The 25,305-nt window shown below is 40.4% G+C and overlaps 1 protein-coding gene across 1 annotated transcript in view; it reads left to right on the forward strand.

Annotated features, from left to right (window-relative positions):
• The window catches only part of tmeff2a (transmembrane protein with EGF-like and two follistatin-like domains 2a), a 259,245-nt gene that overhangs the window by 105,981 nt on the left and 127,959 nt on the right, over positions 1–25,305 (forward strand). Inside the window, exon 4 of the mRNA XM_038282916.1 lies at positions 13,277–13,303. Within this exon, the coding sequence (XP_038138844.1) occupies positions 13,277–13,303 (27 nt within the window). The remainder of the gene's footprint in view (positions 1–13,276; positions 13,304–25,305) is intronic.

Genomic DNA, 25,305 nt, shown 5'->3' on the forward strand with positions numbered 1-25,305 from the left:
TGCAGCTAATATACTCAATGGCTGAAATCATTTACTCTACCATTGAGTTCCATCCCAGTGTTCACGGGGATGGACGTCTGTGTCTTCGGCAGGCGTAGAGCTAACAGAACGGGCAGCGTTGGGAGGCAAGGGCTCAAACATGTACGGCTGGAAGCCTTCTACACCAAACCAAGCTTCTGCCGCCCTGGCCGTCCTCTTCCACAACATCTTCGTCCCCGCTTTCCTCCTCTAAATAAAAAAATGGATGACGGAGGAGACTCAACCACGACCTCCGACACAAAACTCTCCTCCGCTGTCCATAGCGTTCTTTGACAGTGTCGTTTGTAAGTCACTAATTCAGTGCTACTTGGTCCCAATGTAATTTCCCATTGGGAACCTACTAGCACTAACTTGCTAACTGGTTAGCAAGATGCTTCCGACAAACTGGCCACAACCAAACTTGCTTGCAAACCTTTCGCCACAACAATCCCTCCTCCTAGATAAATGACCAATCACATTCACTTTATTCACTCGTGTAAAGAGGATAGACGATAGAACAAAAATACTGTATTTTTTATTTAGATAATATACTAATTCTAAAGCTGACAAATACAGAGTTTATGAGTTTTTCAGAATTAGTTTTTGTGTTATACATGTGGGAAGGGAACTGTGTCTCTGTACGTCATCTAGGATTGTAGGAAAAAAAAGCTCAATTTACTTTTTGAGTGACAGAACATGCGAAAGAACATCCTACCTGCTCTTATGATGTGAAATAATCTCCCAAATACACTCTAGTCATACTTCTTACTTCTGAGGTCTTCCGCTTTTTCTCTGAAAAATGTGGGATCATTTGCTTCTTGTGATTCACCGTCATTTTCTAATTATACATTGAGAGCAGTGGAGCTACAAAGAATTGGCTAAAACGGAAGATAACAGGAGACGGAAACATTTGAAGTGTGCAGCAAGACCGCAAAAGCCCTTGCATTGGCGTTAGGTGAGAACATAACAAAGGCTGACAGGCGGGACAACCAGTAGATAACGTGAGCCCAAGGAACTCAAAGTCTAGACAGCATGTATTCGTAAATATGTGCATATTAGGAAAATCTAGGCAGTTTTTGGTGATTTATTCTAAAAATATGGATGTTGTGTTGTATTGGTGCAATGTGAACCTACAATAACAGCCATTCAAAATGGCCCTTCCCAGTCAAACACCAGCTGAATTGCAGCCCAATTTCCTCTCACCCGCTGTAAAATCCCCTCCAACTTCCAGCCATTGGCCCTCTTCTCCTTGCCGTGCATTTTATTTTCTCTGACTCCAATATTTTACTAAATCACAGGGTCTCATCAGGAGATAACGCTTCTCTTTAGGTCTTAATGTCCACAAATCATGACAGAAAGAATATTTGAATTGTAGGAGACCAGCCAAGGTAGCCTCGTGAGAGCATCCAGATCTCGCAAGCTTTCAAGGTTTCACTCGCAGATCAGTCTGGAGACTCTCCGTTAGGGTTGGGAATTGAAAAGATTTTCACGATTCCGATTCCCTTTTCGATTCTATGAAACGATTCGATTCTTTATCGATTCTTTTTTCGATTCCAATTTGGGGGGAAAAGGAGAACAAACAGTTTGATTATCAGAATCAACTTTGTTTACTTAACTATTGCACAATCTTACAAACTCAACAAGATCAAGATGTCCACAGGAAATGTGAAACTGGAGTAACATCTGTGTTTAAATGAAAAATGAATACAAGAACAAACTTAATAACCAACAATGTCTAATAACAAATGATGGGATAATAACCTATTTTAAATAACAAAAAATACTAATTATAAAACAGTAGTAGGGAAAATTAACAGTTCTTTTGCAGAAAGATGAGCATATCTGCTTTTTCTGGAAGGATACGGGATCTTTCAGGGCTTATGGTGTCTCCAGCCATGGAGAACACCCTCTCAGATGGGGTGGAGGAAGCCTGCACACAGAGGTAGTTTTCAGCCAGTCCAGATAGCAAGGGCAGCGTATCTTGCTTGTTCCACCACCACAGTGTGCCGCTATCCCTGCAGGGGATGGAGGGCAAGCTTTTACAGAGCTGGATTTCCTGATCTACCCTCTGGGCTAAGGAAAGACGGGGCTTTGATTCACAAAGTGACCGCAGCTCATTGTCTTCCTCCTCGAATACTTCTTCCAACTTGCGTAACTTGCGTAAGTTGCGTAACTTACGTAAAAAACGTGACGTAAGTCGTGCTCCCCAGAGCCGGCGCTCTAGGCTCTGGTGCTGCGGGAATCGAAAAAAGAATCGTTCAGCGAGCTGCCAAACGATGCCATGGAATCGGAAAATACGGAACCGGTTCTTAACAGGAACCGGTTTTCGATTCCCATCCCTACTCTCCGTTAAAGAAAATTTGGAGCCGTTCACCAAACGAACGTCCAATCAGCGTTGGCTTTGAGGCGGGTTGAGGTGTGACGCAACGAGAAGCGCGACAGTTCAGTCTAAAGAACATGGCGGCTTTAGCTGATGAAACTAGCGTTAGCGTGGCTATCGAGCAAGTTTTATCGGTATTACAGAGTATTTCTTCACTGAAAGAAGAGCAAAACACTGCTCTGGAGGCTTTTCTCAGAGGAAAAGATGTTTTTGCTCTTCTCCCGACTGGTTTCGGCAAGAGTAGCCTGGCTTGTGGTTGTGTTTTCGTTGTCGCTTTGTTAGTACGTCATATGCTTCGTTGATCTGATTGGTTTATTTGGCCCGTCTATCACCAACATAGGCCAATCCGCTAACCAGTATTTTCGCGCCTTCCCAAAATTACTTCAACAGAAGGTTTCCAGATGGATATGTGGAGCAAATACATCTGGCGGAGTCAGGTTAGCCTGCCACACCTATCCCTTCATGTAAAAATTGTACATAATATAAAGATCAATTAATAATTCCACGCTTGCATATACAAAGGTAACATGTTTGATTGTCCAAATATTTGTGTTCTACCCATTCTTTTAGGGTTATTTCATATGCAAACAGCATTACTTCAAAGTCTAAATCATTAAAGAAAAATCCTTAGATGAAGAAAGGTTAGTATGAGGACAGTAAATGAAACCTGATAGCAAAGTTTTCATCTGAAATGTGAGCATACATGCAGGGAAATGAGATCAACCATTCCCTTTGCCTTAATGTAGCTTGGGGAATTGTGTTGTAGTTTAAAATAATGTCTCATACCATTAAAAAATACCCTGTGTACTAAATGTTCCACACTCAACTGTTGGTGGTTAAAACCCACAGTCTTCACAGTCTTATTATCCTTCATATTAGCTAAAAACAGTGCTTGAAGAGCTTCATATGTGTTTCTTACATTATTATCTGATTAGTTATTCATTTTTTTCACTATAACCCCAGATTGAACTGTTGCTGACTCATAGCTGGGAAATATTGATGTCCTTTTTGTTTCTAAAACAGGATTAAAAGAAAGTTTCATTGCCAATGCCACTGCTGTTCGTGGTCAGTCTCAGCTCCCGTCACTAAAACGCCCCTGCCTGTGTGGGAGCGGCTTTACATAACAGTTAGGCACGAGGCTTTCATGTGGGGAACAATGGTGGGTGGAAACTTCTCTAATGTGATCTGCTTCGCTCTCCGATTGGCTGATTATCCTTGCTAAATTATCTTCAAATACATTGAATTTATAAAAAAAAAAAATCATGTTAATACTAGCTAGATGAGAGAGCACTGCTGACCGTGTTTCCCCTCTGATCTGTTGCTCTTTCACTCTCTCTCCATCCTGCTTTTCATGTTCTAAAATCCCATTAGCAGCAAGAGTGCACCGTATAATGGATATGTGTCATCTGGGCCCTTTAGAGCTGGTTTCCTGCAAAGGGGAGAGGTATTATAAAACAAACCTCATGGTTAAACAGAGATGTCCCGATCATAGGGTGTTAAGTTATAACAAAGTATATTTTACAACATAGCTTTTACTTTCTGTTTAAAGAGAAGCAGACATAAAGTGGTTTGATTGATTCCTTGATAATTCAGGTCCTTATCAGCAGATTTTATTACTGATATTATTTTCAGCGCTCTGGGATGAACTATGGACTTTAAGTTCCCATGACCTGATGAATGAGACTTTAATATTGCTGCTTCCGAATTATTTCTTCAGCTTCCAGCAAACCAAAACCCAAATTTGTGACTGTTTATCTGCTCAGTGCTTTGCTTAGTTTGCTATTCTGTGCCTTCCCTGCAGTCACTTCACAGGAGTTTATGGCCTTAAAGAGCCATCTGCTGCTGCTGGAGACGATGCCGACGATGCCGCTGTGTCAGGATAGACATAGCGAACCGAATTGATTAAATCTCTGCAACAAAGCTACTGAGTGGTTCAGTTCACTAACTAAGAATAGGCCATGATGTTGACAAATAATCCAATAATCTTAGAACACATAATTAGTTTAATTTAATGTCATAATTTTATCCACAGCTTTTATTAGCAGTAGTGCTTTTTTATTAATACTAAAAGCAGTAGGAAAGTGCCAGAAGGGTTAAAAACCAACATTGTAGATATTCACCAATTTGGGAAATATTTTGTAGCAATCCCTGAAACATTTCCCTGGATATGTTTACCACTGGTGTTACTGGTGTATTTCACAATTTAAAAGGAGCAATGAAGAAACACTACCTCCAGAATAAGGCTGGTTCACATGGTAAGATAACTGTGCTGAACTCTTCTCAAGGTTCCCTTTTAGAGAGACCCCCCCGGTATTGTTAGCTTTTTGCGACTCATAATGTGACCAGGCAATCATCACCCAGTCATAATGGGTCCTGCGCTGTTAAGGCTGCTACTGCAAGGATTCTCTAACCTGACTCCGCCCAATGGATTTGTTTCGCATATCCATCTGGAAACCTTCAGTTGAAGTAATTTTGGGAAGGGGCAAAAATACTGGTTAGCTGATTGGCCTATGTTGGTGATAGACGGGCCAAATAAACCAATCAGATCAACGAAGCATATGACGTACTAACAGAGCGACGATGAAGAGGAGCCAATTGATAGATCAAACTCTTGCCGAAACCAGTCGGGAGAAGAGCAAAAACATCTTTTCCTCTGAGAAAAGCCTCCAGAGCAGTGTTTTACTCTTCTTTCAGTGAAGAAATACTCTGTAATACCATTAAAACTCGCTCGATAGCCACGCTAACGCTAGTTTCATCGGCTGACGCCGCCATGTTCTTTAGACTGAACTGTCGCGCTTCTCGTTGTCAACCCGCCTCAAAGCCAACGCTGATTGGACGTTCGTTTGGTGAACGGCTCCAAATTTTCTTCAACGGAGAGTCTCCAGACTGATCTGTGAGTGAAACCTTGAAAGCTCGGGAGATCAGGGTAGTCTCATGAGGCTAAGGATTCTCATCACTGCTCCTGAATCTGACTCCTCTACGTTCCTTGTTGTGCAACTCTTGAGGAGTTTAAAGCAGTATCTGTCGCTTTTAGAGGATCAAATTGGCCATAGTAAGCCAACGGGTTCTCTCCATGATGCCCCCCCATTTTTTTATTTTATTAGTTTTTTCTCTTAAAAGTACTTTGAACTCAACTCAACTTGTTTTTAGATGGACATGATGTCCAGGTAGTGGTTCATTCTGCTTTTAAATCTTTTCACAATACTGAGTTTTTAACAGCATCCTCTTGGCAAAATAGTCTAGTGACCACATTATTTGTGTCCTGTTAGATTTGACAGCAGCCTTTGACACTGTTCACCATTCTAATATAGATCAGGGGTGTCAAACTGGTTCCAGAAAGGGCCGTGTGGCTGCAGGGTTTCTTTCCAACCAAGCAATAGCACACCAGACTCCAGTGATCTCGTCAAGTGAATCCAGTCTTGAGTTAGTCAACATGATGACTTAATGAGATGAATGGAGTGCTCTGGTGTGCTATTGCTTGGTTGGAAAGAAAACCTGCAGCCACACGGCCCTTTCTGGAACCAGTTTGACATCCCTGCCCTAGATTCTTAGTTAAACCACTTGATTTGCATTTGTGGCACTGCACTGGAAACTATCAATCTAGTTCTGTTCCTCTTCCTTAGGGGGTTCCACAGAGTTCACTGTTAGGACCTCCTCTATTGTCATTGTACTTGCTGCCCCTGGGGTCCATCCTGAGTAGGTCTGGCATCTGTTAGCCTTTGTGTGCTGATGATAGTCAGATATATGTGTCTATTAAAAAGATAAATGCATTTTCCTTTGCACCATTTCTGGTTTGCCTTAATGACATTAAAGCATGGTTGGCTCTGAACTTTTTTAAAATCTTTTATCCCAGTCACCTTACAGGGCTGTGTCATTGCCCCATGTCATGACCAAGCTGAACATAATACTCTAAAAACTGAACAGCTGAAAGATTTTAATGGAAAAAAAAAAGAATTATGAAGGAAACTAAAAGCACAACCATAACTGTAATTTTAAATTAAATTAGTGAAGTATTTTAAATCTGAGGGGAGCAGGATGTTAAGCAAAACTGCGAAAGCGAGTCACAAAAGAAGCGCATCGCAGAAAAAGCTTCTTCTGTCCAGCTTTGTCACTCATAAGCATCATAGTTGTCCTTTGAGATCTGGTCATTCTAGTTAGGTATCATTTCAACTTAAACGATTCCATTTCTGTTTCCGATTTCTTGTTTCAATTCTGGTTCCCAAAGATTGTTGATTCTGATTCTTTTAAGAAGTTGCTAGAAGTTTACATGTTTTATCGAGCTACTAACCAGAGATCTATCTGGATGAAATTGTCCGAACTACTTTCCTATACATTATTAAATGGTAAACCAGATATAAATATCAACCCTATGAATTCACCACGATATAATGTTATGTATTCTAACAATTCTAACAATATACAGTATCTAATGTCTTATGCCATATAAGACAATTTAATTATTTTATTTAGCTGATTCTGACTGTGGCGCTACGCTGAGCTTTGGACCTGGAGGAAAAAAACAGCACAGTCTTATTTCCTGGACCTCAGCTGCACTCAGCTAGATTGGGAGACTCATTTTAGTGAATTTTACATGAAACAGAGCCCAAATGAACTAAATGAAACAACAAAGTTATGCATAGCATCATTCATAACTCTGACAGATCTAACTTTAAGTGCTTTTCATTCTAATCAAAATGTGTTGCACTGGAAAAAATTGAAATCTAGATAAGTCTTTTTTTCTTAAAATAAGTGCATTTGTTCTTGGATTGAGGAGGTAAAAGAGACAATTTACCAACGGAACAAGACAATTTACACTTCAAATAAGAAAACACAATTGCATTGTCTTATTTCAAGTGCATATTATCTAATTATCTTATTTTAAGAGTAAAAATACTCATTCCTTTGGCAAACTATCTCATTTACCTACTCAAATTAAGGATAAATACACTTAATTTAAGAAATTTGTACTTATTTCTAGACCATTTTTCCAGTGTGGAAATAACGCATGTATCTGTTATAATGTAATGTAAGAGAAAGAAAGCATGAAAAAGGTTACCTGCAGAAGGTGCACTACGAATTTACTAATGAATTTATTTAAATTCCCCCCTTACTGATCTGTGGCTTGTTGCCTCGAACCATAAAGAAACACATCTACTTTGCATTTTCTTTTGACATTTTAAAATATTGCTCAAATTCCCGTAAAAACGGAATAAAAACATGGCTATTGTCAGTGGAAGCTTAGCCATTTATGATGTTTATGGATGATCAAATCAGGCTTTAATTTGCTTTAAAAAAAAACAAAGTTCATGTTTAATGATCCGTTTAATCTAGATCGTAAATTTCCCAGTTATTTTTAGCATGAGAACATGTGGCCAGAAAAGGGATTTACCCCAAAGGTAGCTAGTGCGCAAGACACCAGTGGTTTAAGGCACTGATTCAGGCTTAGTCTGACATGCAGCAGTGGTTGCTGCAGACAGCTGAGCACCACTCATTAGGGCTATCAATGTAGCGATACCAAGAATAATCAGCCTGACATTTTCAGAGGGTTTATTACAAGTCCTGCAACTCACAGTTCAACCTAAGTATCCTCATAATATAGCATAGCAGGTTCTATATATGAGTTTAACAAGAGAGATTAAACCACTGTTGATGGAAATAATGTCTTTGACAATGTTTTGTGATGTTAAAAATAAAAGTGTTTTTATTTGTTATTTTGTTATTGACGATAAATGATTTTATTAAAAGATAAACCCTTGATACAAAGATTGAAAAACAGATTTTTATTATTTTTTTAATAAATAAATTCATAAAGATTAAATAGATGTGCTAATATTTATGTGGGAAACCACTTTTGCTTTCTTCCAGCTCATAGAAAAAAAGCTCGGAGAAGAAAAATATCTGCAAACTTTAAGCCTTTCTTTGCCCGAATCCCATTTCCTTCCCATTGGAAATCCCGACCTGACAGGTCTAGTGATATCAGCGGGTCTCTCGTGTTTACAGAACATGACTGGCACCCAGCATCTTTCTTCAACTGCCTCACATCCTCTCCTGCAGCCTGGTATTAAACCGCCAGGGCCAACAGGACCAGACGTTGCAGTCTAAACAGTAAACAGATAGCCTGCTGTGGTGCAACCTTCATGCTAAGTGCAAGGCATACAAACACAACTGCTATTCATTTTTGGAATAAAAGCTGTGGTAGAAAATGATTGCCAGACAGGCAAATATCACAGAGACTGTGACATTTAGTAAATACCTGTATGGCATGAGAAGAAAAGGCCATGTTTTTTTCTAGTTACCTTCAGCCAAATGTTGTGATTTAAAGACTATGAATGGAAAAGCTTCAGAGGAAGCTGATTAGCCCAGGATGGCAGCTCTTCCCTATCACATCAAATGCTCCGAGGAACTGTTGAGCTTTAGCCTAGTGAAGCGAAACAGTCTTCCTGTTTCCTTCCAACAGGAGTGGAAGACTGAGGCAGTGGAAAGATCTGAATCACTTTGCAGACCAAGCAATAAACATCTGAGAGTCAGAAAATTGCAGAAAGTTCAGGCTTTAATAAAAATACTAAACTTATGCGTCTGGAGACGAATGGATATACGTTTAAAAATAAAAGGTGCTCTCTTTTATTTTTCTTCTTTTCTCATCATTTGGTACAAAACAAAGAGAAACCTGCCCTCTCTTCCACCGAGTCACTCCTTTTCTTCTCCATTTATTCCTGTGATTAAAAACAGGTGTTGCCCCCGCCGACCTCTGGTCTGGTAGTCAGAAAGTTAAAAATGTAAACTGTTATTCATCTTATTGGGCATTGTGTCTCTGGCTCCTCAGACCTCTGCTATTGTTCTGCAACTAAAGGTTTTTATTGATTTAACACAAGCCCCTTCTGACTTGAGCCTTATCCTTCAAGCTAAGCCTTTTCACGAAACACTGCACACTTAGTGTCCCACATGCTCCAAAGTCAATAAAATACTGCAGATTGAAAGAGAATGAAAGAGGGAGCTTTTGCAGAGGAGGTTCAAAGAACTTTTTTTCTATCTGTGATTAAAGCTATGCATCTGAGTTATTTCTAAAAGAAAAGAAAAACCTTGGTTATTATTTGGTCTTAGAGGGATAAAGTTCAATACTGCAGATTCAGCTTCTCTGTCTTACATTAGCTGAGAATTTATTACATATTCTTGCCAAATGTTCACTTCTCTCTTGTCTTTCTTTTTCGTTTCTATCAAGTCACTCAAGGAGAGGCTGATATTTTCTACAGCTAAGCTGAGTTATAGAAATAAAAACCCACACAGTTCGAAGATTGTCCTTTATTTTTGATCTTAAAACTTTTCCAGTTTACACTGTGGTTGGATTTTACATAAATATTCTCTGTCAGGATAGAAATTCTATTCTTGCTTCCCTCTATCTAGAGTGCTCACTGTGCAAGAGACAAGTCAGAAATTAGCATTCATGCATGCATTCATATCTAAGAACAATTTAAAGAGACTAAATAACCTAACGGGTTATTTAGTTTACTGTGACTAAATCTGTGTGATCTCTTTACCGTTTTCCATCAGAAAACTGGCTCATAGTTCATCTATTTAACCGTGTCTCTCTGAAACAGAGCAACCTATGGAGATAGTTTACTGTTACCTTTTCTAAGAAAGTATTTGTCAATCAGTTCTTCTATCTATATTCCTTTGTGTGTCTGCTTTTGTCAATCGACCAGCCTGGTTCTGCCGGTTTCTTTCTCTCCACCGTTGCCGCATGCATGCACTGTGTGAGGGATTGCTGTATAGTCAACTACAGAATGTCGACTATCGCCACACGTTCATCCAGGAGGAGCTAATCCTGTAAAGTAAATGTCTGGATGCAACCAGCTGGGTGTCCTAAAGAGCAGATTATACTTCTGCAACCGCACACCTCAAATGTCGCTTTGGTCTGGTCGCGAACCAGTTTTGCAGGTATGCTTCTGCACCATTTATCTGGAATTTCCATGGAAGCAAAGCAGTTTCCCGCCAAAGCACAAGGGGGAGCCTATTCAAGAAGTCACGAGAACTTTGGCGGATGGTCACGAGAACTTAGGCGGCGCCAGCGGGAGTGTTTATCTTGCAAAAAAACAATGACGCTTCTGCAAGATATCACGGTCACAGAGATGGATCTAGAATTGCTAGACATCGAAGAGGAATAGGTTCTGTTAATGCGGTTGGCAAAAAGACCGATTAACCTTTCATTGTGGTTTTCCATGGTAGTTGTTCCTCGGTTTTTTTTAAGATGGCGCACCCCGGCAAAGAATCCAGAAGGACGACCACACAGACAGCTGGAAAGGCATACCAAGGACCAATCATCTACACATGTTTGCAACCCTACGACTTGTAGTCAGGATTTTTTGGAGGTACACGTCGACGGTTGCAGAACATTTGACAGATTTGACAGTTGCAGAGGCTATGCGTCAGAAGCATAAATTGGACTTTAGTCAGAAAATGTTAAACCAATCTGACTTTTCTCTGTAAAGAACCTGGATATAACACCTGCTGTAAATGTGCACTATATAAATGAACTGAAAGGATTTCTTTGGAGTAGCCAGTGAGATACAATTTGCCACATATAAAACCTGTAGCTAGGATTCCAACCCAAGAGCAACCTTTTACAAGACAACGCAGCCACCCACTGTGCCACCCTTTTTCCACCTCTCTAAGGAGACCTTATTTTCTTTTAAATTTCTAATGACAGAGTAGAGCTGAGTCTATTTGAGTCTATTTCCATCTGTTTTATATGCTCTTTACATTAAAATTAACTGGTTCAATTCAAGTACAACCACATTTGCTTACAGTCACTGACATGTTCATATTCAAAACGTTCCATTTTCAACATCTCTTCAGGTAATAAAATGCAAATTTAAAGCCAAAATTTTCTCATTCACTATTCACTAAAGTTGCTCTAACTGTGATCTCTACCAAAGAGGAAAGTGAGTTTGTCTTAAATGTTGTCAGGTTTTTCTCTCATGAACTCAAACAGGGAACTGGTTTCACAGATCTGCCTCCCTTTTTGCTTTTAAAAGTCCAGGAACAACCTGCAACCGTTAGGTCTCAGAGAAAATGATTCAATACGTGGAAATTAGAAAAATAAAAGGTTTTATTTTTAAGAAGGAGAATTTGAAATCCATTTCGGATTAAAGAATGAGCCAATAGAGAGAAACTAAATTTAGAGAAATATAATCCCTTCTTTTAAGTCTAAAAAAAATGTTGCAGCATCATCTAGGATCAGCGAAGGGCTTTTTGTTGAACATTTTTTTCAAACTTCTCTAAAATACATATTAATCTCACCTAGGATGAATGAATCTCTGAAAGATGCTTTGATGAAATCAAATTGAAAAAAAATGAGACAATGACGTAGGTATAAGTGGTTTTATACAACATAGATATGGACAAATAATTCCGTTTATCGTCTAAAAATAACAGGCTGAATCTAAACAGCTGCAGCAGGAATGACAAAGAAAGTTACATTCTGTTAGAAAACATTTAGCATTGCCATAGGCATGCATTCTTGAAAAAACAATAAAGGAGTCAAAGCTACATAACCCACAGATTTAGTGTGAGCTAAATGAGAAATGCATGCTGCATAAAACTCCTCACATATTCATGCAGTCCATATATACATCAACTGCAACTACTTTGTTCATTAGTTAGGCTAAAATACCTTCCTAATGAGGATGCTCTGAGAGTCCAGAATGGATAGCAGGATCTTCCTCGGAGTACAGAAAGAAAGGCACTCCTTACTTGCATCCTTCACGTAAAAAGCACAACCACCAAACTGCTAAAAGGGTTTTTCCTTCTGCCTGACGAAACACTGAACCCCTGCAAACTGAGTGATCTGATCACGCGTTGATTCGATAGAATTGTTTGCCTTGTTAAATTGGGCTGATGCTGCAGAAACACAGTTGGTCTTAGCAGATATTTACCTTTATGACAGAGGCTTCATCTCAACCATCAGTTTAGAACTACAGCACCTTAAATCTGATTTTTATTTCCCCCTTAATTTTAAAGCCAGTTTAAAACCTTTGAAATCGGATCTGTTTGCAGCATCTCTGGTATTGTCTTTCTTAATGGGCAGCTTTTCCCCAGACACATCTGTCTGTCTGCTGATGGTCAGAGAATCATCACAACACAGACGTGTTCCTGTTTAAAAATGTATTTTATTGATCCGAATCTTACGCCATTCTCATATCAGTGTCAGTGGTCTGCTCAGATTCCTTGATGACACCCCTACCATCCCTCTCTGCGCACCTCTTCTTATAAACCCATCTCACACACAGGTCCTTATAGAAAGATGAGCTATTATCCCCTCAATGTCCTCTGAGGACCCGCCTGCATCTGGTCTCTGTGTATTTTAGCGGATCACTTTTTGAGGCTGATCAGGTTACGCTTCTCTCCCGAGTGCTCCTGAGTATCCCTTTCACAGCTGTATTGTTGAACCGTTGAGTAAACCCAGTGTATTGGTGAGGCTTTACATAGATTCAGCGGGAAAGCCGTGGAAAAGGATTCGCTGACACACAAACAGAGCCGCAGCTGGAAACAGTGTGTGCCTTCCTGCTGCTTCTGCAGAGCTGTGAGCACCCCTGGAGCTCAAAGCATCCACTCGTCCTCCATTCCAGCTTCATCCTTCTTATTTCGCCTGTGTTTTCCTTTTAAATCCGACTCGCTGAATTACTTTCTGCTAGATTGTTAAAGAAATCTCATCCTGTCCTAACCACTCCCCACAACAACAGTGTCCTCTAAACACGCAACCACAGGCTTACAGTCAAGCAGGCCCAGACAAACACTTCCTTATGCAGACACTCGCTCATTCAGCTAATGTTTGTGGCTGCGAGAGTCTGTGGTTAATAACTGTGTTTGTTCTCTCTGCAGATGCTGGATCGGGATCTGGAGACGATGGTAAGATTACTCACCTGATCCATCCTCCTCCACCTCCTCTGCTCCATTCTGCATATGCTGCTTTATTTTTAATATGCTTCTCTTTATCTTCTCTACTGCAACACAAAAAAGTTGTATTTCCTCAAATTGAACACAAACAGACTCAACTTTACGCCCAGATAAGTTAATCTGCTTAGAAAAAGCTGAATTTACTTCATAAAAATTTTTAAACAGTTATGAAACAAGACACTACACCTTCCTTCAACTGGAGAGTTTTTCATTCTTTATTTACTGTATTTCCAATAACAAAGGTGGAACCACTTTGAAAAATCCCCTTGTAAAAAAAATGAAGTGCACCCCTGCTGTTACAATGCTGTTGATCAAATGTGTTGATTAACTGAAATGACCCTCAGCAGTTTGAACAGCTCTTTGATAACAGGTCTTTAGTCCATTCTTGCCCTGTAGCAGTGAAGTGTGGGCTAACCTCATGCCAGAGTTGAAAGACTTCAGCAATGACCTTAAAGAACCAGCAGTTATTGCATGTTTCGTTCCCTTTTTCACCAATATGATGTAAATGCCTGGCATGTATTAGTAGAGCAGGAAGTTAGGTGTTTACCAAAGCCAGTGTTGTTCCTTTCATAGGCGGATGGCAGGCTGAACAAGCTGGTTGCAGACTTAACAGGCTGGTTGGAGGCTGAACAGTCTGGTTGGAGGCTGAACAAGCCAGTGGCAGATTTGACAGGCTGGTGGCAGACTTGACAGGCTGGTGGCAGAGGCTGGTTACAGGCAGAAAAGGCTGGTGGCAGAGTTAAGAGGATGATGGCAGGCTGAATAGGCTGGTGGCAGAGTTAACAGGCTGGTGGCAGGCTGAACAGGCTAGTGGAAGGCTGAACAGGCTGGTGGCATTCTGAATAGGCTGGTGGCAGAGTTAACAGGCTAGTGGCAGAGTGAACAGGCTGATGGTAGGCTAAACAGGCTGGTGGCAGGCTGAACAGGCTGGTGGGAGGCTGAACTGGTTGGTGGGAGGCTGAACAGGCTGAACAGGCTGGTGACGTAATGAACAGGCTGGTGACAGGCTGAACAGGTTAGTGGAAGGCTGAACAGGCTGGTGGCAGACTCAACAGCCTGAGTCCAGTATTGACAGGTTGGTGCTAGGCTGAACAGGCTTGTGGCATACTGAACAGGCTGGGGGCTGACTGAACAGGCTGGTGATGTAATGAGCAGGCTGGTGACAGGCTGAACAGGCTGATGGCATACTGAACAGGCTTGTGACAGGCTGGTGATGTAATGAACAGGCTGGTGATGTAATGAACAGGCTGGTGACAGCCTGAACAGGTTAGTGGCAGACTCAACAGGCTGGGGGCAGACTCAACAGGCTGGTGGCAGACTCAACAGCCTGAGTCCAGTATTGACAGGTTGATGCTAGGCTGAACAGGCTTGTGGCATACTGAACAGGCTGGGGGCTGGCTGAACAAGCGGGAAACATACTGAACAGTCTGGGGGCTGGCTGAACAGGCTGGTGGCATGCTGAACAGGCTGGTAGGAGGCTCAACAGGCTGGTGGCAGACTTAAAAGGCTTATGGCAAGTTTCACCAATATAATGTAAATGCCTGGCATGAGGAGCAGGAAGTTATGTGTTTACGAGTCAGTTTTGGCCCTTTCAAAGTCCAGACTGGATGTGTGACCTTCAGAGAGCTGTGCAGAATTTTTTGTGAACTCAAGTATCGTTGGAAAGAAGAGTGATCAAAATACTGTACCCCTAACAGCTTTTGGAGACTGTCAAGAGTAATTGTTCCTGCTGACAGTTTCCCGCATCAATGGATTATTAAGGTGTACTTAATGTTTCACTCAAGACTTTTTCTGTTTGAGTTCACCTTAATCTCTTAATGAAGTGAAATCTAGATGAATATTATCATTATTAAGGTAGTTTCCCTTAATAAACTTTTGAAAAATGTCATAATATATTTCTACATTTCTACAGGACTGCATGTAAATTAGGAAGTTTCTTTTTATACCTGGTAAAGCATTAAAGCAGGAAAAGTAAGTGTTGAAGTGCTATGAACCAATGTACTTACAAACAACTGTAAGTGAATACTAATTCAGTTCCACACGTGACAGATTTGTAAACAGGCAGCTGTTTACTGACACACTTGGCATGGAAACTTTTTGATCATAACCCACTTGGTGTCAGTCTGCTGTCTGATTATGCTGCCATGCAGCCCTTTGCTCTGCCTCCATGAGGAGAGGAAATAGTTTTACTGCTTTGGAACTTGTTCATTTTTATTGCCGCTGTCAAACAGTGTAGGTGCTACTTCTTCCTGCTGCAGACTGTGCACATAGGGGGAGGACATGACATTGCCCACGTTTTATTTTACAACCTCTATTATTTTCTCGTCAGCAAGCTCGTCACTTGTCTCTCTTTGAGTAGTAATGCAGAAGGAAGCAGGACTGTCAACAAAACAGGGAGAGCTAGTAGGTCTTTTTTTCAGGTAAAAGTTTGGGTTTTAAAGAGTTTAACAGAAACTCGGGAGTCTTGATGCTGACAGAGAAGGGAGGTCTGACTTTTTGTCTCTGGAAAGCCTGTGTGAGACCTCCCTGTTTGGTACCTCTTAAAAATAAATTAAGGAAATGGGGAAGAATAATGAATGGATGTAAAAAGAAATCATTTTGTGGTTGAATTAGATTTAAGTGTAATGAAATTAATTTGACTGAACTGGACAAAATGGGTCTAAGCTAGAAAAAAGTGAAATATTCCCTGAGGGTCAGGGCAAGTAGTTGTAGTATTTTAGTGCCTTCTTCACATAAGAGAGCAGAAGATGGAGGGGAGGATACGGGATTAATTCACAGAAGTGGGCGATGGTTTCGCTGCTGGTTACATTGTCAGCAAAGCACCAAGCAGAGCTTATATATTCAGATATCTTAATTTAACATATTTTTCTACATTAATACATCTAAAATATTAATCCCATATTTTCAAATTCATCTCTATTTCATGTCACCCACTCTGGATTTTTCCAGAAGTGGTGGCAAATAAGTTGGAGAGCATAGGGGACCCAGAATTAAATAGAGAAGTTCTTTATCCAGTACCCGAGTTTAGGGGGGATGAGTGGGGCCCCTTCTTTAATAAATAATCCCCCTTCTTAAATAAACATCCCTCATATCATCCGATGTTACATTTTATTCCTGAATGTGTTAAATTTCTACTATATGTTATCAGTAATGGCACTAATATTGTCCTTTCAACATTTCGCCAGCTGTGGGCCAAATGTTGGGCTTTTTGACTTCCTGGAACATCTGCTGGTGCTTTCACACATTTTACGCCACTGTTAAAAGAGAACACCCTCAATAATTACAGATCAGTTACTATCTGCCATTGTTGAAAACACAAAAAGCAGTAAATGATGAAGTACTAATGTATATTTTTTACACAGTGGTTTTAGAAGTAGCCATGTGATTAAAACAGCTTTGGCAAGAGAAGCAAATGGCGTGAAAATATTTCTTTTTCTGTTTTCCCTGACCTCCGCTTTTAATACTGTTCATTCAATATTTGATTAGCATCATAAAGATCCCGTAGGCTTGCTGTTTTAAGTTCAGTTTAAATCTTCTTATCTGAGTGCTTCAATGTCATAGAGCCAATCAGGGGCCATAAAGTTTGTTAAAAAAAATAATAAATGAGCCAAAAAATAATTATGTTGAATCCCCAGAAAAACTAAAACTGGAAAAAAAAAAGTGTAACTGTAAATAAAGTGTTAAAACTGTGATGTTTTTTTTTCTCCTTTTAAGTTTCCATTAAAAGAATGTGTGCTTTGCTTGCAACCAGAGTGCGAAATACGGGGGGGTTCGGGGGGGGTCGAGCCCCGCGATTAACCCATGAGACCCCCTGAAAGCCTCCAAAGCAAAATTCAAAGGGGGTCTTCAATTGTGTCAAAAAATTAAAAATAAATTTTTTTTTTCACCAATGGTCATTAGTCATCAGCATTGTTTATTTTATATTATTGTACATTTTATATTTTATTGTGAAATTGAATGTTTAAATTTTAGTATTAGAAACTGATCTTATCCTTGTATGTCTGGTGAATGTGAAGAATTGACATTAAAGCAACTTTAACTTTGACATTGCAATGTTATAGGCCTATTGCATATTAAGAAAATTTTGATGGGTATTGCGCAATAATCAGGAGATGGGGACCCCCCCAAATATTGACAGGTATTTCGCACACTGCTTGCAACAATAATGAAATAAATAATAAAACGAAATTCACTCCATTGAAAACTCCTACACTACTGTGAGTAGGTCTAAAACCTGGTTTGTGACCTTGAGTTTTAGAAAAACACATAATAGGAAGTGCGTGAATCATGTATTGAACATGTCAATTTTTTTCAGCTAACATTTTTAATATTTATGTTGACGTAAATTTTACACATGCAAATAAATATAAAACCTCAAATGTTAAGTTGTTCTTGTCTAAGATGCTAAGATACTAGGATCTTAGACAAGAATATTGTTACACGACTCCTTGGTTCTATGGCTGCTTAACGGTCCTAAAATGATCAACCCGGAAAGTTTATTTATGCTTTTTTATACTTTTGCTGTTGTCTGTTTAATCTCTAAAGAATAAATTTAATTTATAAACTGTACATCTTGTATGAGGAAAGGAAAAAGAAACAGATTATAAAGGGAATATTCCAAAATGTATATCAAGTTTAATACCTAAATTCTTAGGATTTCAACTGAATAATCTTTAGAGTCTGAATCTGAATATGTAGACTCAAATGTTCACTGTCCTTCAACATGCATTTTTCCACTAATCCTGTTGTTGAGGATTTATCAAAGAAATAAAAGAGACAAAGGATCCAAAAGAAACAGAAAGACATTTAAAAGCAGACTTTGTGCCGTCGAGGGAGGCTATTCTGTGTTGTCTCCTCAAACTTTAAATAAAAATATAAATAAAAGCAGGGAAAGATCTCCCCATGTATCCCCATGAAAGCTCATTAAGAATGTTCACCTCTGCGTAGTTAAAAGCAGTAGCTGGAGAATTGTCCTCATTCTCGGACTGCCAGATAAATCTGACGAATCGATCATTCAGGGGGAAAAGGAGACAATTAGGGGGGGAAAAAATAGCTCAGGGGCAGAGAGTATATTTCTGCACCAGAGGAGCGAACATGTGGGGTGGAGGGGGGGCAAGGGCGAGAGGGGAAACACAAACACTCCATCCGCAACGAGATACAATCAAAGGAGAGGTCAAAATGGATGGAGAGAAGCAGCGAGAGGCGGAGGCAGGAGAAAGAGGGCAGCCTGGCGGAGGTGGGAAAAGCCTGCTGGTGCTTTACGAGCAGGGGGAGAAGGTTAAAGCAAGAGGTTATAAAAGATGGCTTTGAGTTGCAGTCAGGAAAGAAGTAGCGAAGACCCATCCTCCCGAAAATCAAATATATTTTAATGGCCGGTGATAAATCCACACACATAAACTGGGATAAGCCAGGAAGTTGCCAATTTCATTGGCTGTAGGCAATGTGTGTGCGTTTGAACTGAAGACCAAAGCTGCATTGTACGCATGGCTGCTTTCATGCTTCAGACTGTGTCCTCTTTTATTTATTTTTTTATTTATTTTTATCAGATAAGTGAGAACACAAGTCATCTGTGCAGAGAGAGCCGCTGGACACGAGCGTAGTGACATGGCTGCTGCAGTCCGAATCAGACGCTTGTCCAAATCTAATTGTACAGTGGTAAAATTGAATTGCACTCACATGTCCTAGTTGGAAGAAAGGACAAAAAGGGCTTTAAACACAAAAAGCTTCCTGCATCTTAAAGCACAATTTAGACATTAAAAGGAAAGGGAAAACATTTAGCTATATTTGATTCTCTGTGAGGCTGCAGAGCCTAAAAAAAGACTCTATGGCTCTGATGAAGGGGGTGGATTCTCATTTGCTTGACCAAGTGTGAGCTTATCATATATGAGGACAACAAAATGTAATGTGTTTTATTGGACTTTAAAAGACTAATGCAAAGTGATGAGAAGGACAAATCTGACAAGTGTGGTGTCCCTGAATCCAGTTCAACTATTTGCAGAACTGATTTACAGAAATGAATCTTAGGATGTTCTGTGAATTCTTCATAGGCATTAGAGGATATGAGAGAGAGAGGTTGAAAGCAGGATTTTAAAACAATTTTCTCAGCTTTGAATATGTCCATTACCTGAACATGGAGGACAGACAAACTGCAGACCTAACACCTCATAGACGTCCACAGGAGGTGGACGTCTATGAGGTGTTAAGACGTCTAAGAATTCATGCATTCTTTGCACAGGCCATGCAAAGAACGCATTAATCTCAGATCCACAGCTTAAGTGGGATAATCTGCCCTGTAAAACATGCCTTTGTGAAGAAGTTGCCAGGAGTTGCCATTGTGAAAGAATTCCAAAATACAAAACACTGCATATCCTCAGATATTAGAGATATGGGATACAGATGATAGCCTCATCTGGAAGTCTGGATGCATTTAAAGAAGTAGAAACAGGGAAACTGTTCAGAAATGATGGAAAATAGATTAGGTTTAAAAAAGAACAAATCTGGGAAAAACAAAAAAAAAACTTAGACTCAATTCAAGGAGAACAAAGACCCTAAAGATGCATTCAGAGCTACAATGAGAAGGTTTAGATCAAAGCATGTTCATGAGTTAGAAAGATACATCAAGGAAATGGGTATAAATCTAACTAAATACTCACTGATAGATCCGAAAAAGAGGTACTTTATACACCATTAAACACTTGTAGAAATGCCTGACAAGGAGTGAGGAAAGTACAACTTATTGGACCTCACTCCCCTGAAAGAGCAACCATTTTTACATAAACAAAATAGCAGCTTTCGTTCCTGTCAGAAGTGCTATTACAAACACCAAGACAGAGAAAGAAATAAAGAGAGAAAAGAAAGACTTCTGTTTGTTTACATTTGTGATTTGTTCAAGACAGCACACATATTTCATCTGAATAATAAACTGGGCTGGACTCACAACACTGAGGCTCTGTATAAGAAAGGTCAGAGCAGACTCTTCCTGCTGAGGAGACTGAGGTCTTTTGGTGTGTAGGGGGAGCTCCTAAAGACGTTCTCTGACTTTGTTGTGGCATTAGCCATCTTCTATGTAGCTGTCCGTTTGTGCAGTGGCTTATCTGTAGCTGAAAGAAAGCGGCTGGATAAGCTGATCTGGAAGGCAAGCTCTGTGATTGGATGCCCTCTGGACTCAGTGCAGGAGGTAGGAAACAAAAGGATCCTAACTAAATTAACATCTCTTTTAGATAATGTCTCCCACCCCATGCATGAAGCTGGTGCAGAACTGGAGAGCTCCTTCAGTGACAGACTGCTGCACCTTAAATGCACCAGGGAGCATTATCACAGATCCTTCCTCCCAGCAGATGTAAGACTTTATAACCACCACTGTTCACAGTAACCTTAATAAGTTTCTACCTTAGTCAGTTAAATAACATGTTAGTGTCATTCTGCACATCTCTGATCTTGCTGCTATTTTCAAATATCGATTACTGTAAAAATGTCCATAGCTGTAGTGGTTATTTATTCTCCAGGTGCACAGTTTTATATTGTTAAAACACTTTACAGTACATTATTTTATGTTATTTATTTTATGTTATTCTTATACATCTTTCTAAGGTCCACATTTGTGTGACCATGTTTTTTTCTATAATCGTTTTGCTTCTTTAAACACCAGAATTCCCCCATTGTGGGAGAATAAAGGGTTTTTCTATTCTATTCTAATCTATTTGAGCACCAGGCGGCCTACAGATAAAATTGACTTTAAAAGAAAAATACTTTATACTATGAATAATTACTCCCAGCCAGCAGTGTTTTAGGAATATTACAAATAAGATGGAAACCAGCAGCAAGGGGACACATCTGAGGCTTCCTATTTTTGCATATTACAGCTGAACAACATGATCAGTCTTTGTAAAATGCACGCTCACTGTCACTTATATCAATCCTTAGTTTACATTTGGTATTAGATTTATAATGAATTTTGGTCAACATGAGTTCCTATTGGTTTCTGCTGTATATTGATTTTTTTCCCCCTAAACAGCAAAGTTGCATTTTAAAAATTAGCTTGGTTTTGTACATTAGTGCCACCTAGTGGTAGTGTTGTTGGACCTGTATTTGCACCAGATATCAGTTAAATAAAAATAAATAAAAACTATTTAAATTAATTTGCAGCTACTATAAGTATATTTAAATTGTGAAATACTATAGTCTAAATTACAGCTGTTCTAAACTAGCACATACACTATATTGCCAAAAGTATTTGCTCACCCATCCAAATTATTGGAATCAGGTGTTCCAATCACTTCCATGGCCACAGGTGTATAAATTCAAGCACCTAGGCATGCAGACTGTTTTTACAAACATTTGTGAAAGAATGGGTCGCTCTCAGGAGCTCAGTGAATTCCAGCGTGGAACTGTGATAGGATGCCACCTGTGCAACAAATCCAGTCGTGAAATTTCCTCGCTCCTAAATATTCCACAGTCAACTGTCAGCTGTATTATAAGAAAATGGAAGTGTTTGGGAACGACAGCAACTCAGCCACGAAGTGGTAGGCCACGTAAACTGACGGAGCGGGGTCAGCGGATGCTGAAGCGCATAGTGCGAAGAGGTCGCCAACTTTCTGCAGAGTCAATCACTACAGACCTCCAAACTTCATGTGGCCTTCAGATTAGCTCAAGAACAGTGCGCAGAGAGCTTCATGGAATGGGTTTCCATGGTCGAGCAGCTGCATCCAAGCCATACATCACCAAGTGCAATGCAAAGCGTCGGATGTGGTGGTGTAAAGCACGCCGCCACTGGACTCTAGAGCAGTGGAGACGCGTTCTCTGGAGTGACGAATCGCGCTTCTCCATCTGGCAATCTGATGGACGGGTCTGGGTTTGGCGGTTGCCAGGAGAACGGTACTTGTCTGACTGCATTGTGCCAAGTGTAAAGTTTGGTGGAGGGGGGATTATGGTGTGGGGTTGTTTTTCAGGAGCTGGGCTTGGCCCCTTAGTTCAAGTGAAAGGAACTCTGAATGCTTCAGCATACCAAGACATTTTGGACAATTCCATGCTCCCAACTTTGTGGGAACAGTTTGGAGCTGGCCCCTTCCTCTTCCAACATGACTGTGCACCAGTGCACAAAGCAAGGTCCATAAAGACATGGATGACAGAGTCTGGTGTGGATGAACTTGACTGGCCTGCACAGAGTCCTGACCTCAACCCGATAGAACACCTTTGGGATGAATTAGAGCGGAGACTGAGAGCCAGGCCTTCTCGTCCAACATCAGTGTGCGACCTCACAAATGCGCTTCTGGAAGAATGGTCAAAAATTCCCATAAACACACTCCTAAACCTTGTGGACAGCCTTCCCAGAAGAGTTGAAGCTGTTCTAGCTGCAAAGGGTGGACCGACGTCATATTGAACCCTATGGATTAGGAACGGGATGTCACTTAAGCTCATATGTGAGTCAAGGCAGGTGAGCAAATACTTTTGGCAATATAGTGTAGTTGAAGTGTTATAGTGGTGTGAGAGCAAACATGTTGATCTTATTGAGTAAAAGAGAGAAATATTTGAAAAAAGAAACAAAATGTACAACTTAAAGAGGAACCTTTTGTGGTTATAAGAAGGAAAATGAAAACCCTTCTGAGGAATTCACTTGGCATACATAACTCCGAAGTTGTTGGGGACAATAAACTAGAAATCCATTTCCTCCTTTACGGACAGCTCATTTATCAAAAACCTTTGACATACTCACAACCTCATCACGAAAACTATCCCTTTGAAAATATTTAGTTTGCCAACAACAGTCTATTAATTATTCACCGCAGCTTTAAAGACCCAGATGTTCGTCCGGTCTGTTTTTTCCCTTCGCCTTTCTCAGTTTATTAATGCCAATAAACATAATTTGATTTGAGGCTCCACCAGCCTAGGCTCTGGTTATGAGTCAGCAGGACTCTCCTGCCTGCAGTTGTAAACTCAGTGATTTTAAACTGTCATGCTGTGTGGGCTGGAGGCACCACTGTGACCTAATTTGACTTCAGGTTTGAGGCCAACGCTTATCTAAATGAAGTGCTTTGTCAAGGTCACAGCACTGTCCCTTAGTCCTCTTAGCCATCTCTCACTAAATGGTAAAAAATGACTCCATTATATGACCTCAGTGGAAATGGCTGAGGAATCCTGCAGATTGATCACCAGTATGGAGTAAATATTGAATTCTCTTTGAGACATCTTTACTACCCGTTTATATTAATTATTGATCAACATATTAGTGCTAACTTTTTAAAGATGCATATTCAGGTTTTTAAATAAAACACACCAAAAATCTTTTGATCTTGATAAAATAAGCGTCCATCCCATAGTGTGTCACGTCTTGGTTGTAGTTAAGAGGACCCAAAATGCAAAAGGCAGAGAGGCTGAGGTGAATTCTTGTAGTTTTAATGAAAAAACACTAATAACAGAGGCAAAATCCAAAAATCCAACTAAAATGTGACTCAGACCAGAACCACGGAGACAACAAGGGAAACACGCCCAAGGAGCCAGGGAGAGACGAGGTGAGATGACAACGGCGACGACAGGACCAGCAGCAACAAGGAACCAACAAAGAGTGAGAGCAGAGGGAGAGAATATATAGCTGACAGAGACAAAGGGAGGACTAACGAGCTGATAAGGAGCAGGTGTGAGAGGAGACGACGAGGGAGCCAAGGGGAAAGGAACACACACACACACGCAAGAGGGCTACAGAGGACAACAGAAAAACATGAGAACTAACAAATCTAGAAATTACAACAAAAAAGGAATTAAACCAATAAAACTAGGGAACATAGAGCAAAGTAAAGCACAAAATAACCAAAACCATGACATAAGCTACGTTTACATGCGCAAAATTTCCCCGATCCGATCCAAACCTTGGTTGATCGGAAATTCAAAATCTCCGTTTACATGGACACTAAATGAAATGATCCGATCATGACGTGTGTATACATGTACCAAGCGTTGGATCAGATTAAATCTTTTAAGCATGCGCAGAACTTCCTGCCAAACTTGGCAGTTCTGTCTGCGTCTGGTTTTTGGGAGGCCTGACAAACGATGCGCTCGGAGCGAGCGGAAAGAAAAACGGAGAGAGGAGGAAAAAAGCGCTTGGCAGCGAAATGTCCGAGAGAAAATGTAGAGAATGAGCGATTGAACCGGCGTGGGAGAGCGAGTGGGCTGTGGAGAGAGAAAAGAGGAAGAGGAGGAGGATAAATTCCTGCTTCCTGCAGCTTTAAATGAACTTGAGTGTATAAGTCGGCGTTCCTAGACTCCCCCCGCCATGTTGTTCACAACAAGAGCGAGAGCGACCGGTGGTTTCCTGTTGTTGACAAGGCAGAAAACGTCACGCTGACGTCGCACACATGCGCAGTGAAGATTATTTTACTCTTCAGATCCGAATGGGTGTTTACATGGACGCCAATCGGAATGGCGATCGGCAAAAACCACCTCTCTCATTCAGAATTAAATTTAGATCCGATCGGACCGAATCGGATTAGAATCTTCAGTCTGACATGTTTACATGAAACATTTTTGATCTGATCAGGCCTTCAATCCGATTAGTTGTGTCCATGTAAACGTAGCCATAGTGTTTAGTTAGTCCTTTCTAAAAAGAATTCAAGCTCCTGGCGGGATGAGCAGACACAAGGAAGCGCCATCTGCTGGAAATGCCACAGAATTACCACAAAACAGATGGTGAAAGGCCTTATATTAGAGTGACAGCTTGCTCAGTGGGTCGAAGACCAACTCACATTAATTAAATAAACTGATCCAAAGCAACACAAGTATTAATGAATCCTCCACAGAGCCTCTTATCAGAGCGTCAAGAAAAAATAAATTCCGATTTTCTACCCAAGACAAACAGGGACACAGCATTAAGGTACAAACCAGCCAATCAAACAGTCTGTCTAACATAGACTTTTAAGACTAGACATAGCATCGTTAGCACTGGTATCACTGTTAATAAGGAC

This window comes from Cyprinodon tularosa, unplaced genomic scaffold (assembly GCF_016077235.1).
Source record: "Cyprinodon tularosa strain WSP-4 unplaced genomic scaffold, ASM1607723v1 ctg189, whole genome shotgun sequence".
NCBI classification, from domain to species: domain Eukaryota; kingdom Metazoa; phylum Chordata; class Actinopteri; order Cyprinodontiformes; family Cyprinodontidae; genus Cyprinodon; species Cyprinodon tularosa.